Source organism: Cryptomeria japonica, chromosome 11 (genome assembly GCF_030272615.1).
Source record: "Cryptomeria japonica chromosome 11, Sugi_1.0, whole genome shotgun sequence".
NCBI classification, from domain to species: Eukaryota; Viridiplantae; Streptophyta; class Pinopsida; order Cupressales; family Cupressaceae; genus Cryptomeria; species Cryptomeria japonica.
This window is the reverse complement of record NC_081415.1, coordinates 385,566,789-385,583,002: the sequence shown is the minus strand read 5'-3', so window position 1 is coordinate 385,583,002 and position 16,214 is coordinate 385,566,789. Positions and strand designations below refer to the sequence as shown.

Here is a 16,214-nt window from a genome sequence, read left to right as displayed (position 1 = left end):
AGCAATACATCTCGCACCTGAGGGGCTCAAATTTGCTTTTGAGGCTCCATCAAAGTTTATTTTTGTCCACCCTTTCTCACGTTCCTACGGGCCATTAAGCTCTAATCTTAATTCTTATTAAGTACTAAATGGATTAAAATTAGGCTTATCACAAGAGTTCGTGTGAGAATAAGGGTTAAGTTTAGGGTTAGAATTGAGGTTCAAATTATTTTTAAAATTAAGGTTAGAGTTTAATGTTAGAAATAGGTTATTGTTACAACTAGAATTTGAACTAGGCTAGACATAAGATTAAAATTATGGTTGAGCTTAACCTTAGATCAAGGGTTAAGTTTAGAGTTAGGGCTATTGTTAATATTAGAATTAAAGTTATAGAAAATATTGTAATTCTATAATTAAATAATTCATTTTAGCAAGAAAAAACAAAATGTAGAAAACAATATATCTTATAATTATAAAGTTTGTACATATTAATTAATATTCTAAAAATTAAAATAATTATACAATTACTATAATTTTTCTAATGAATAAAACAAAATATCATTAAATTGCCTTCAACTTTAAATTTCATTTTATTCATTATATACTTTAAATGTTGACACTTTCTACAATACATATATCTTCAAAGCATATATATTGTGAAACCTATGCGTAAATTGTTGTGTACTCATGTATTAACTAAACAATTTTTTATAATTATTGCAATACTTAAAAGCAACTACTACCAAAATGTGGCACTTGTTAACTACGCCCGTGACGGTCCCGTCGCACCTCTCGTCCACTATCGAAAGGAACATTAGTGAATCGTTATTCTTTAAATCACTAGGCAGATCGAGTTCTCATCGATAACTGACAAATTTCTCTGCTATTGCTGTTAGAAGAGAACATTTGACAGAAGTATAATTGAGAATGGCTGGAGAATCTGCACTTACACTACACAATGGTCACAAAATGCCCATTGTTGGGCTGGGAGTGTGGAGAATGGAAGGACACCTCATAAAAGACCTTATCTTCAATGCGCTACATATGGGATACAGGCACTTCGATTGTGCAGGTATTAATTATCATCTTAAACCTCAGCTCTATTATATTAATATCTTAGATTTATGTTTTATCGATTGATAGTTTATCTGGGTTTGTGTATACCTGGATATTTTCAGTGAACCCCTTGTTTATATTTTCAGGTCTGTTTTCGATGGCATTTATAGGGCTGATTTTGAGTGTGTGTTTGGTCCATGAAGGCTTCTATAGAACTTATGCCCAAATCTTCTAAATCTTTTCAACTTAGCTTTCTTCCTCGTGTTTTTTTGGGGTTTGTGTATTCATCTATGACTTCCAGCTTTGTATGTCATATACTCTGTCCATATTTCGGATGGCCAAGCATCAATGATGTTTTGCTAAAAGGAAGAAATTCTATTAGATGTGAATGGGTGTTCAAGAAGATTACTTCAGATGTTGGTGTTGAAAAGTATAAGACAAGATTGGTTGCAAAAGGATATTCCCAAGTTGAGGGGATAGATTTTGGTGAGATTCTTCTTAGTTACTAAGATGATATCTATCAGATTCTTGTTATTTGTAGCAATAGCTTTTGATTTAGAGATAGATTAGATAGACATGAAGGCATCATTTCTACATGGTGGCCTAGAGAAAGATATTTACATGAAATAGCGATGGCGGCAAGGAGTCTTTGGTTTGTAGATTGATTTTTTTTTTGTATGGTCTTAAATAGTCTTCTAGAATGTGCTACCAAAAATTTAATTCATTTGTGTTAGGCTTGTAATATATGATATCCAAATCGGATCATTGTGTTTATTCATATTGTAAAGAGATGGTGATAGATTCTTTGTTATCACATTGTGTATAGATATGTTGATTTTTTGGTAACTGTAACAATGTGAATTGTAACTTGAAGTCTTAGCTTTCAACATAGTTTGACATGAAGGGCCTGGGGGCTACTGAGCATATCTTGGGTATGGAGATTAGAATTCAAAGATCGAACAAAATTTTTGGTTGGGCCAAAGTATTTGAGTTTTGTACTACATGGTTCAAGATGGTAGATAATAGACCATTGAGTGTTCTTATCAATGTAGGAATTGAGCTTTTAGATGAGAAGTGCCCTATCACATCCACATAGATGGAGGATATGGTTCATGTTCCTTATGGCAGTGTATTTGGGAGTTTGATTTATGCTATGTTTTGTAGTGAACTAGACATCGTTCAAATAGTGGGAGTCTTGAGTTGCTTAATGGCTAATCTTGGACAAGAGCATTGCGGTGCAATTAAGAGGGTCTTTAGATATTTGTGCACTACCTTCGAGTACTTCATTTGTTATCATGGTGATTCTATAAGAGACTAACACTCATTAGATTCATGGATTTAGATTGAACATGAGATGTCAACAGTAGATCCACTAATAGATGTGTTTAGTTTATTTGGTGGTGCTATTAGTTTGATGTATAAGTGGACAAGTTGTGGTCGATTTGACGACTACAAAGGCTGAGTACATGGCAACTACTTTTGCCTGTAAGGAGGTCATTTGGCTTAAAAGTTTGTGTTTAGATGTGGGGTTGAATTAGGGAGCTATTAGAGTTCTTTGTGTTAGTTAGAGTGCCATATGTTTGGTAAAGAACCTGACATTTCATGTGAGGATGAAGCACGCAGATATCTTTTGTCATTTCATTTGTGACCTAGTAGAGGATGGGAGGATGATGTAAGAGAAAGTTGATACTTTGTAGAATGTCATAGATGCATTGACAAAGCTAGTCAACACAGAGAAGTTCAAGTGGTGTTATATGTCTATGGCCTTTTAGTCCCTAATAGATAGTATTGGTATTCCCTTTGTTCTTGCAAAGTGTTTGACAAGTGTGAGAATGTTGGGAAAGGTGTCTCGTCTTTGCATCCTAATGTCAAGAATAGGCCCCCAAAAAATGTTGAAATGGGCTTTAACTAAGACAAGGTGCTCATGGCGACGTGGACCTTTCTGAGATCATGAGTTTAAAAAAGGGGACTTGATTGACTTCTTAGGGCCTCCAACATTGAAAATGTGAGGGAATCAGTTACACATAAGAGGGCTATAAGAGAGTGTTACACTTATTGACCAACTTATGGCACATCACAAGACCTTTAATTGGAGATAATGAAGCCAAAATGGAATGCTTGAGTTGGTGAATGAATTATGACGAGCTTATGATAGATGGCAGAAATAAGTTATTTTTACCCTGTGGAGTCAACTTAGGATTTGGGCAATGAATTTTGACTCTGGATTGGAGTGCCATACTTTGGGTAGTTTTAGTTCATGGTTTTTTTATTACCATGTCATGGTTTTATGTATTGCTTCTCCTATTTATTAGGTGCTTGAGATGAAGATTTCGTAGTGAGTTTTGTAGGTGCTATCGAGTTGCCAGAATTGCTCTATATCTTTTGTTGGTGATACGCTTGTAAAGGTTTAATCTTTGCAAGTGTTTTATAGCCATTGACCATTGAATAATACTTTGAGTTGCTTTAGAATGGATTTTTTCCTAAAAGGAATTTTCCCATGTAAGCCATAGTGTTATGGTATATTGTTTTGGTGTTTACTTCTTTGTATTTGTATGATTAATTTTTTTTTTTACATACCTCCTCACATAGATTAGTGTAGGAAATGTATTTTGCATTTCTGCTTCCTTTCAATTATATCTACATTTATATGCATTTGATATACACACACATATTTTTGTTTGCTAAATTTACCTCCTCACATAGATTAGTGTAGGAAATGTATTTTGCATTTCTGCTTCCTTTCAATTATATCTACATTTATATGCATTTGATATACACACACATATTTTTGTTTGCTAAATTTAACTTGTGTAAGGGACTCAAGACCTGCAAAAATTGGCATTTAGTGTTAGATTCAAATAGTCTTACGATTCATTTGAATTTAAATAAAAGTGTATAATCACACTAGAAAGGAATAAACAAGCAAAATCAAATGCCTTAACATGCAATTACATTCTTCCTCATATTCTTGGAAGATTTTAGAGTCATCTAATAAGTAGACTTCTTTAGTGAGCGTTCATTCTTCTTTTTCATGTCAATCCATTCAAGCTCAGGGGGAGGCAAAGCTTGCAAAACAAAATCAAGAAATAAATCCTTTGGCTGTGCATGCCATCCTTTGTTGTTTCTAACAATAAAGGTGTCTTTGCATCCACAACTGGAACAATTGAAGGAACTTATTGTGAACTTTGGGAAGGAGCTTGTTCTTCCCTCTTAAGATCAATACTCACTACTTTCGGAGAAAAGTTACATGCACCCCCCTCTTCCTTATTTGGATTTAGAGTACAGTTCTTCAAACCCTAACAATAACATCAAAAGAAACATCAACCTGAAGCTTTTGCTGGACAGCCCTCAAAACATATGAAGAGTAGCTACTAACTACATCAGAAGTAATGTGTGCAGTAGAACAAGAGACCTTGCAAGGAGAAATACATTCAACCATTGCTGTTGCAATTAAAACATCCTTCAGCCCTGAAATAGAGAAACCTACTCTAGAATATCGTGCATAGGTAGGGGACTTAGTTAGACACATGCAAACAAGTTCTAAAGGATTGATGTGTAATGTCTCCTTTTGTAAAGTGCCCTAGTTTGCCCTAGATTACAATTCTCAGCCAATAAGAGAGGGTTAGAGGGGGATTACCTTTATCTCCTTAAAATTGAAAACCTGCAAACATGCTAGAAAATAACCTACAAATTATATTATATAAGTGAATAATAATTACAAACAACTAACTATGATGACACATAAAGTAAAGAATGACTAGTTATGGTACATAAAGTAAAGAATGATTGATTATGATGAAACATAAAACAATTTATAATTACAAACAACTGTATATGTAGAAATAAATCATAACTTACTAATTATTTACAAGGTTAACTAACTAATGAACCCCAATCATGGCAGCTAGGATGGGTAACTTGATAGGGTGTCTTTACAACCGTTCCCCCTCAATCAAGCCGTGAATAGGTAACTTGATAGGGTGTCTTTACAATCATTCCCCCTCAATCAAGCCATGGATAGGTAACTTGATAGGGTGTCTTTACAACCGTTCCCCCTCAATCAAACCATGTATGGGTAACTTGATAGGGTGTCTTACAAACGTTCTCCCTCAATTAAGCCACCTTCTCTCTCTCATATGATTCCATCCATCACCATGGTAGAGAGGATAAGGATTTACCCCAATAGGGTGCCCTAAGTCCAACCCTCCTAAGCCCAACGGCAAGCACCGTTGCCCCCCTTTGGCCTCATGTGGACCCTGCCATGCATGAGGTGGCGTGCTTAGGGGTGATCCTAACACTGTTCCCCCTATTGATAAACTCATCTTCCATCATGGCAGAGAAGCATTCAGATTATAAGTAGATATACACAAGTCTCAGTTAACTATAGAATATCCATAATCAGATCTATATGTATAAACAATATTATCAGCAGCATATAACTTGTCATAAATATGCAGAAGTATTTTCAAAACATATATAAACAATATTAACAGTAGCATATAACTTATCATAAATATGCAGAATTAGATATTTAGTGACATTATGCTATATTGAATAATTGTAAGCAGCAGTATATTAATCTGGAGAATTCAGATATAAACATTATTATTATGTATGTAGATCATACCACCAAACGGAATATATAATCGCACGACTAGGTGTCAATATCGGTGTAGTTATCCAGTCTATCCTCCAATGGTTGAATGGTTGATGAATAATTGATTGATTCAATGAATTCCTTTGATTGTATGATTTGAGGTATTGGTGAGTGGTAATGTAATGAAGGCTGGTTTGATATGTTGGTGAATGATGATTGTATGTATGTTGATTGATTATTGCTTGATTTGAATGATTGGAATGATGATTGATAAGTGACCATTGAATAATTGAAATGATTACTTTTATACTTCATTGGTAAAAGGGTCGCCACCTTTCATAAGACTTGGGTCACAACCCTCCATTGCTACCTTATAAAATAATATATTCTTTCCCAATTGTTTTCTTTTCCTCCCCTCCTCAAATGAGACCTTCTTCCCTTTATATCTTCCATTGTGAGGAAGAAGTCACACCCCTTCAACATGCCTGCCCTTTGAAAAAGTCACAACCTTTCACAATCACCACCCTTCGCAATAGTCACAACCTTTCACAATTACCACCCTTCAAAAGAGTCATAACCTTTCACAATCACCACTCGTCGAAAGGGTCACAACCTTTCGCAATCACCACCCTTTGAAAGAGTCACAACCTTTCATATTTTCTGCTCTCCTTTGGAAGAGTCACTTTCTCATTTACTTCCCATTCATTCCTTCTTCCATTGACTCTTGATTCACATGCTCCCTTCTTTCTTTTCTCCTCCCTCTTCCCTCTCAAATGAGATTCTCTTCTCCCTTTTATATCTCATGTTTGAGGGAGTCACAACTTTTCATTTTATGCCTTTTGACCATTCATTAACTTAGTTAAATTTTAATTATATTTAATTTTATATTTTAATTTAAATGTTATTTTTATTCCTTTTTATTTTAATTTTACTATTATTATTATTATTATATACTGCACTAAACTGTTTGGTGTCACAACCAAGTTACAATTTATGAAATAAAGCATTCAAAATTTGCAAAAAAAAAAAAGAAAACAAAAAACATACAAAAAAATTGTACAAATATTATAGACATAGAGATAATACAAAAAAATAAATATTTTAAATTAGATATAAAAACTAAAGTATTGCTCAAATATAAAAAGAGAGCAATGGAGCAAAGTAGAGCCAAAGATACTCCAAAAAGAGTTGAGTAGGTCCAATAAATGTATAAAGGACAATTTTAATTCCGATAGTGGAAGAATTAGAAGATCAAATGAAAACAAGGTGAATCCTCAAGTAGGAAGGAAAAGCAAGGCAAGATACTTTAGGCACATAATAGTTAGGAGATATGAAGGATTTTTGAAGTAGAATCCAAGGTACAAAAGAAAGTAGGAAATGAAAGGAAACTTCACAAAGTTTTTGCCTTCAATGTCAACACAATATTTTTGATGATATATTAGAAATAAATATTCTAGATGAAATGTTAGAAGCTTTGAAGGAGATGCTAAAAAGTAAAGTCATCATTGAGAAGTTCACACAGATATGGCCTATGATGGAAATAATTAATCCATGGATGTGCCAATACTAGTATATGTATCCGTGCCTCACAATTTTTTGGCTTTGAGGTTTCTATAGATTATTTTTTAGTCAAAAGAAGATAGCTATAGATTATTTTTTAATCAGAAGAAGATAGAGATAAGATACTTAAAGGCGAACTGTAGCTCATGGGAAATGTAAACATGTTAATTAGAGCTTGGTTGTACAAGTTGCCCAAGAATATTAGACAAACAAAGTGATTGAGGAAATTGGAAATGCTCTAGGCAAATATATGTTTAAATTGGACTCCATGAGCACAAAGGAATTGGTCACATACACTTGCATAAGTGTCACAATCGATTTAAACCAACCAATGAAACATATGGTCAGTTTCTTCAATGGGGAGAAGGATTTAGGACCTAGATTAATGAGTGCCTCCCATGTCAATGTTTTGCTTGTAGATGCAATGGGTCATACAACAAAGAATTGTAGAAAGCTCAAAGCCTCAATTTAAACAAATCTGGGAAGACAAACAAATGGCCACTAAGAAAAATACAAGTCCAAAAAACCTCTAGATATGCTTTCAGAGGCATTTACCAACCAAGCATCCCTCTCGAAGGGATTGGCAACTTAGCTTTGAGTTGGTTTTGGAGATAGAAGATACACCCATTTATTTGGGAAGAGAGGAAGGTGAAATTTAAGGCAACCAGACTAAGAAATAAAATAGGCTAGATCATAAGGATGACTATGGAGAAGAGAAGGATTTTTATAACCAATTTTGAGTGGAAGGGAGGATCGAAGGATATCAAGATGATACAAACAAAGGTGTAATGTCCTTACTTTGAAATTCAATTTAATAATAAATAATAATAATAAAATACAAAAGAATAAATATAAAAATTAAATTAAAATATAACAGAATATAATTAAATATAATTGAAATTTGATTAAAGTTAATGAATGGTCAAAAGGCATGAAATGATAAGTTGTGACTCCCTCAAACGTGAGATATAAAAAGGAGAAGAGAATCTCATTTGAGGAGGGAAGAATTTGGAAATGAGAAGTGCAGATCTCATTTAAATAAGAAGTGGAGATCTGGTTGTGGAAGGTTGTGTCCCTTTCAAAGGGCAGAAATAATGAAGAGTTGCACTCTTTCAAAGGGTGCTAATGGTGAAAGGGTGTGTCTCTTGCCATAGGGCATACATTATGAAGAGGTGTGACCTCTTTCTCACATTGAGAGATATAAAGGGAATGAATCAAAAGCATCTAGTGTCATCACCATCGATCAGATCAGATTAGAACTGTTATTAAGTAACAAGTAGTAACATCCTTGTTCTTGGTGGTATGCATGGGGATGTGCTGAATACGTATGCTTTATATATGAAGCCTGATAATGTTATGCAGAATTTAGTAGTATTATTAATATAGACTGCAATATGTGTGACAGTTATACTTATTTTCATAATATTCATAATACATGAGAAGTTAGTATACTTATATTCTGAATCATGTTATTACTGTTAGTATTTAAGAAGATGGGATTGAGTTGTTCCAAAGAGGGGCAGTCTAAATCCAAGCAATAGGTTTAGTCCCAAGATAGGGTGGGGATCAACGACCCATAAGCCTTGAGGGGATAGACCCAAGATAGGTAAGGGCTTGGATCTGTAAACTTTGAGGGAACCTATTGTATTTGGTCTCTAAGCGCTTTGGTAACATGCATAGGCCCTTCTCCTTTAAATCTGAAGTATTAGCAGGGTTTGATATTTATATTAAGAACTATGAAGAATGAAATGAATCATCCAATGAGGAAAATAAATAAGCACTTGTTAATAACTAATAAATTGAAGAATATCAATGACTGGCTCCATGATTAGTCTCTCAATCAAGTTTAGTATATTGAAATAGATAAATTATGTTAATTAGGTAGGGGACATTACAAAAGGTTACTAGAAGCAACTAAAAAATTTTGAACTCCGTGGTGACCATAATTGATCTAGGGGGTTGGTAGACCCAAAGGATGGAGAATGGAGGTTAAGAAAATGCAAATTTGTAGCCAAAGAGGATATTAAATAAGGTACTTAGGTGACAATCACCAATTTGTCAAGGTAACAAGGAGATACACCCCAATAGGAAGCTATGGAACTCTTAAGCTGGAATGTCAAGGGACCCAACACCCTTGACATGAAATGCTTGCTTAGGTGGCTCATTGTGGTCAACTCCTTGGACTTTTGTTATTCATACAATTTAAGGTGAGTAAAGTGGGGATGGAAGGCTTCTTAGGTAGATTAAGGAATAGGAGTGATGGGTGTGCAATAGGAGCTAAGGGCATGGCAGGAGGCCTGGTTGTCTTATGGGACAATTACTCATGGTTAGGAAGGCTAATGGCCTTTTTGCAGAATTCCATACACCTAAGTTTTCAAGGAACAAAAGGAAATAAGAAGTTTTTTCTGATCAATGTGTATGGGCTGAATTCGGAGCAAGCTAAAGCCAAGTTATGGAAGAATATTATATTAATTTGCCATCCTTGAGAAGATTGGTTAGTTGGAGGGGATTATAATGCTTTTGTTTGCCCTAAGGAATAGTTGGACGGTAATGCCTCCCCATCAAATGCTCAAAGGGTTCTAGAAGCTTTGTAAAGATTTGGCATTGGTGGACTTGAAACCCAAACAAGGATGGTACACTTGGAACAACAAAAGAAAGTATAAGGCGTTATTTCAAATCTGATTGGATAGATTCTTAATCAACTCAAAATGGTTATTGGAGAAGGTGACTTTCCACTTGAAGGTCATAAATTTTGTTGGGTTCAATCATTGGCTATTTGCTCTTAAGATTATGAGGGACTTGTTGTCACAAAAGCTTGCACCCTTGTTGAGCTATTAACTCAGCAACCTTGTGAAACATGGAAACAACCTCGAAGTGTGGGACCTTGCGCAAGGAGGTTGAATCTCCGGAGAAGGCCAACTTCCTTCTCAATCCAAGTGCAGGTGTTGAACCAACTCAACACTTCAAATCTTACTCCTAAACCTATCCTAACAACTTGCAGAGGAAAAGGGAAGAGAGAAATGCTTAAAATGAAAGGAGGTGATGCACCAAGATAAGAGATTGTTTCTCTCCCCACTCGAAATGACACAAAGAATCAACTGAAATACCCAGGAGATGCACAAACTTCAGTTATATGAATGACCCCAATGCATGTATGAAGGTTAGAATTCGCTGGATGTGAAGATGGGAGAAGGTTTCCCACAAGTCACACCCAAAATAAATTAACACAACATATATGAGAGAAGAGCCACAAAACATACACCTATGATGAAGGTAAGGAAACATACACAACATGCATAAGTTGAAGGAAGGCAAGAATGATAATATCAATTCATTCAAAGGCCAATGGCCAAACTTATAGTTGTAGAAATGCAAAATATACAAATCTTTAAGAGAAGTGAAAGAGCATAGAGTAGCTCAAGCCAGCAGGGAGAGAACCCTTTACAATGAGGCATAACAACCTTATATAGAAAATGGTTGCATAAGAGAGATCATGACCCTTGTGTGTGCAGGGAAATGTCAGTCAGGGAATGCAAGGAAGTGCATGCACCTGAAATTGTGTACATGCAAGCAACCTAGCCATACCCTGAAAATGCAATCCTAAGAAGAAAGGTACTTCTAGAAGGTGGATTGATTGACATTCCAAAGTCAGAGCATGTAGGCATGACATAAGTAACCACAATAAGCATGGCCCTATACCTCTCTTGATGGAAATCCTGCAAAAATCATTAAATGCACCCCTGTAGCTCCACAAAAGGTGCACAAGTCACAAGAGTCGTCGGAGCATTTAAAGCTTTTAGTGTTGATCACGCCATCCAGAAGTGTTGCAAGCCGGAAGGAAGTCGGAGGACTTTGGAAACTCGGGTTCCCGAAGTAGGGAAGACTAAGGAAGGACCTCGGAACCTCGGGGTTCCGAAGAAGGGGAAGGAAACAAGGAAAGGAACTTAGGAGACCTAGCAAAGGAACTTTGGAACCTCGGGGTTCTGGAGTTTCGAGAAGAGAGAAATGGCTAAGGAAGGAACTTCGGAACCTCGGGGTTTCGGAGTTCCGAACAAGGCAAGGGAAAGGAACTTCGGAACCTTGGGGTTTCGGAGTTTTGGGGAACTGAAGAGAAGGAGGAAGGAAAGGGAGGAACTTCGGAACCTTGTGGTTTCGGAGTTCCCGGAAAGGGAAGGAGAGAAGGCAAAGAGAAGGAACTTCGAAACCTTGGGGTTCCGGAGTTCCGGGAAACTGGAAAAGGAGGAAGGAAAGGGAGGAACTTCGGAACCTAGGGGTTTCAGAGTTCCGGGGAACTAGAGAGAAAAGGAAGCAAAGGAAGGAACTTCAGAACCTCGGGGTTCTGGAGTTCAGAAGAAAAGAAAAAAAAGCTAAGGAAGGAACTTCCTCCAGACAAGACAACACTTCACACTTCATAAATCCACTACTTTTCTCCTTGATCAACTGCGGCAGCGCCGGTCCATGGATCGTATCTCTGATCGGTTCTTAGTGATGGACAAAGGGTGTCATAAAATGACAATAGGACCTGAAGCCCAATTATCCACCATTTGAAACAGAATTTGTTTGGTTTGAAGAACCAAGCTTTGAACAAAACTTGTCAGTGTTGTTTGTAACTAGGTAAATATGGGTTCGGATTGCCTTAAGGCAACATCCGAATCCATTTAGGACTGGGCCCTATCCTAAAGGGGTTACGTGCCCCGAGATTAAGCCCAGCTCTATACTTCCACGCCTCCCTAAATACTCCACGCCACAATAATAAATTGGCGCCAAAAGAAGGAGGCCGACTTGGATATCAATAAAGGCCAAGGACTCATATAAATAAAGTCATCTTGCAAACACAATTCAATCATCTTTCATGTATTCAGCGAATTAGCTCTGCAAGTAAAAGGTGCGAATTTACACAAGGATTGTGCGAACTTGTCTATGATTGTGCGAATTTGTCCAAGAGGACATAGACCATTTTGGTGCAGACTTGAAGAGCTTAGAAGTGCAGATCTGTCATACAAAAGGGATCAGATCTGAAAGGGAAGCTAAGTATTGTAATTGTGCTATTAAGGGAGAATATATAATCTGACCTGTGGGTCTTTAATGCTGGGTTTTTCCTCCTTGGAGGTTTTCCCAGGGTATTTGTGTTTGTCTCTTGTTTACTTCCTTCATTTCTGAGTTTACTGAATTATGGTTTACTAAAATGTCACAAATCTGATTAACAAACTAGGTCATAATTAAAAGATATAAATCTGATTACTGATCTAGGGCACAAAAATTACATGGTATCAGAGCTAAGGTGTCACTAACTTCAGATTTTAGTAAATCATTTGTTGCATATAGCTGTTGTTTGTTTTCAGATTAAAATGTTGGGTTTGAGGGCTGAAGATAGACTTGATGGAGCCCTTGATTTTGCTGCTTGGAAAGTTCGTATTCTATTGATCCTTGAAGAGAATGATCTGCTGAAATTCGTAGAAGAAGAAAGGCTGTCCCCTCCAGAAGATGATGAAGAGCTAAAGCAGTTCAAGAAAGACTCCCTCAAGGCTAGGAAGATCATAATTGAATCCGTCAAGAATCATCTTGTCATTGTCATATCAAAATTTGCGTCTGCCAGGGAAATGATCAAACACTTGGAAGGGATGTATGAAGTCAACAACCTCAGCAGGGCTTTTGCTCTAAGACAACAACTTCTTCACATGAAAATGAAAGAAGAAGACTCAATCATAGCCTACTTCATGAAGATCAATGAACTAAAGGACAAGCTAAGTACTCTTGATTGCCAAATCTCGGATAAAGATCTTGTTATGATTGCATTAAATGGTCTACCTCATGAATGGGAACCATTCATTCGTAGCATTGGTGGAAGAGCCGATCGTCCCAACTTTGAGCGTCTTCAATCTGATTGCATCGAAGAGGAATCTCGAATTGAGGTAAGAGGAAAACTCAAGAACTCTCACAAAGATAATCATGTTCTCTTAGCTAAATCTAGGAAAGGTGGACATTGGAAGAAAGAAAAGAGAAGCAAAGATTTTAGATCCTCCTCCTATGATCCAAGGAAGAAGTCAAGAGATTCCTCTCACATTCGTTGCTTCAGATGTGATAAAGTATGGTCACTATGCCAGAGATTGTCAGAATGATCCGAAGGAAAGGGAAGTCAATTTAAATGAAGTTGCCGAACAAAGTGAGGATTATCTTCTTATCTCTACTCTATCCAGCAATGTTCCTACGAAGAGTAATACATGGATACTTGACAGTGGTGCCTCCAGACACATCTCAGGTTTTCGTGAGCATCTTTCAGATCTGATTGAAAAGGACACCAACCTTCATGTGGTAATTGGTGATGATGCTCGATACTCGGTAAAAGGTTCTGGTGCTACCTCTTTAAAATTAGATTCTGGTATTTCCTTACAACTCTGTGATATTCTCTTTGTACCTGGTATTAAAAGAAATCTTATTTCCATTTTTGCCTTAGAAGATAAGGGTTTATAAATAGCATTTTCTGAAGAGAAAGTACTCGCTTGGTCTAAGAAATCTAATTTCAAAACTGCTCGTGTTATTGGAAATAGATGTGATAGTTTATATAAGCTTGCAGCTAATCCAATTCAAGCTCTCATCCATGAGGCCCCTGAATCATGCGAGCTATGGCATAGAAGACTTGGACATCTACACTTTCAAGCTCTTCCCACTCTCGGTAAAATGGTTAAAGGTATGCCTAAACTTAGTTTATCTCATGATGATGCTTGTAAAGGTTGTGCAATGGGTAAGAATGTAAAGAATCCTTTTCATAAAAGCGATAGTAGGGCTAAAGAAAAGTTAGAACTTATTCATTCAGATTTATGTGGTCTTATGTCTGTAGCATCTCCTAGCGCTTTCTTGTATTATGTTATCTTCATAGATGATTTCTCTAGGAAAACATGGATCTACTTTCTTAAATCTAAAGAGTCTGAAGAAGTCCTAAACAGATTTAAAGAATTCAAAGCCTTAGTTGAAAACACTACAGGAAATCGAATTAAATGTTTAAGGTCTGACAATGGAGGTGAATACACCTCAGGTAGTTTCTATGACTTTTGTGTTAAGGCAGGAATTAAGAGGGAGTTCTGTGTTCCCTACAATCCTCAGCAAAATGGAGTTGCTGAAAGAAAGAACAAGACCATTGTTGAAGCTGCAAGAGCCATGATTCATGATCAAGACCTGCAACCTTTTCTATGGGCGAAAGCATCCAAAACAGCTGTTTACATTCATAATAGATGTCCTCATCATGCTCTAAAGAATGTAACTCTTGAAGAAGCCTTTACAGGAATCAAACCTGACATCAACCACCTAAGGATATTCGGGAGCCCGGTGTATGTTCATGTGCCTAAAGAAAAACGAACGAAGTTGGATCCCTTTGGAAAGAAAGGCATCCTAGTGGGATACAATGAATCTTCCAAAGCCTTCAGGATCTAAATCTCAGGTCAAAGGTATGTTGAGGTAAGTAGAGATGTAACTTTTGAAGAAGATATTGCTTTCAAAAGATCTAAAGGTTCATTATCTCACAATAACGATATGGTGATTGAAAATCAAGATTCAATAGTTGATGCTAACCCTGAGATACAGGAGTCCACTGACCTTCCGAATCAGGAAGTTCAGATTGACCATTAGAACCCATGGTCTCTACCGATATACCTCAGGATATTGTGTTCTGCAAGAAGAGACCACTTTGGGTTAGAAACACGAATCAAGATGTTGAAGGAGTTGCTGCTCCTAGAGGAACCTTTAGAGATAGCAGGATACTCCAAAACCACGCCAACTACATTTCCGTGATGTGTAATATCATTGAGTCTGAACCCCACAATGTCGAAGAAGCTATGTCCCATCATGCTTGGAAATCAGCCATGGATGAAGAGTATGGGTCTATCATCAAGAATGATGTCTGGGACATTGTACCCAGACCCAAAGGTAAGTCTGTTGTTTCCTCTAAATGGTTGTTTAAAATTAAGCATAATGCTGATGGTAGTATTGAAAAATACAAAGCTAGGTTTGTAGCTCGTAGTTTTTCTCAAAAGGAAGGAATAGATTATGAAGAAACTTTTGCTCTTGTTGCTAGATATACTTCTATTAGATTTATAATAGCTATTGCTGCAGCCAAAGGTTGAGAACTGCATCAAATGGACGTTAAGACAGCCTTCCTCAATGGTGTTATTGAGGAGGAAGTCTATATTGAGCAACCAGAAGGTTATGTAATCCATAAAAGAGATTCTCACGTTTGCAGGTTGAAGAAAGCCTTATATGGGCTCAAACAGGCTCCTCGGGCTTGTTATGAAAGAATTGATAAGTACTTACTAAGCTTAGGATTTCGTAAGAATGATGCTGATGCTAACATTTACTTAAAGGTTTATAATGATGATATGCTTATTTTGGTTTTGTATGTGGATGATTTATTTCTCACTGGTGAAAATAAATTAATCATAAGATGTAAGAAAGAATTAGCCTCAGAATTTGAAATGAAGGATTTAGGACTAATGCATTACTTCCTAGGGCTAGACGTATGGCAAAAATCCAATGAAATTTTTCTAAGTCAAGGAAAATATACTATTGATATTCTAAAAAGATTTAGAATGATGGATTGTAAACCCATGCATACTCCTATGGAATCTAACTTAAAGAAGTTAAGTGTTTTTGCAACTAACTTTGATTTTGTAGATCCATCTGAGTACAGGCAGTTGATTGGATCATTAATGTATCTAGTCAATACAAGGTCAGATATCTGTTATGCTGTGAATGCCCTCAGTCAGTTCATGAGCTTGCCTAAACTTGTCCACCTGGTGGCTGCCAAGCACATCCTAAGATACCTGCGTGGCACCATTGGTTATGGGCTGAAGTATTCACTTAACACTTCAATCTTCTTGGAAGGCTATTCAGATTCAGATTGGGCAGGAAGTGTCAAGGACAGGAAAAGTACTTCGGGTATCTGCTTCAACTTGGGTTCTGCAGTGATCTGTTGGGCATGTAGAAAGCAATCTTCCGTAGCATTGAGCACTGCAAAAGATGAGTACATTGC

At 36.7% G+C, this 16,214-nt stretch overlaps 1 protein-coding gene across 1 annotated transcript in view; it reads left to right on the top strand.

Annotated features, from left to right (window-relative positions):
* The first annotated feature begins 737 nt into the window (after positions 1-737).
* Positions 738-16,214, top strand: part of LOC131071622 (NADP-dependent D-sorbitol-6-phosphate dehydrogenase) — a 37,488-nt gene continuing 22,011 nt past the window's right edge. The window contains exon 1 of the mRNA XM_058007550.2: positions 738-1,051. Coding sequence (XP_057863533.1) covers positions 907-1,051 — 145 coding nt within the window. The 5' untranslated portion in view covers positions 738-906. The remainder of the gene's footprint in view (positions 1,052-16,214) is intronic.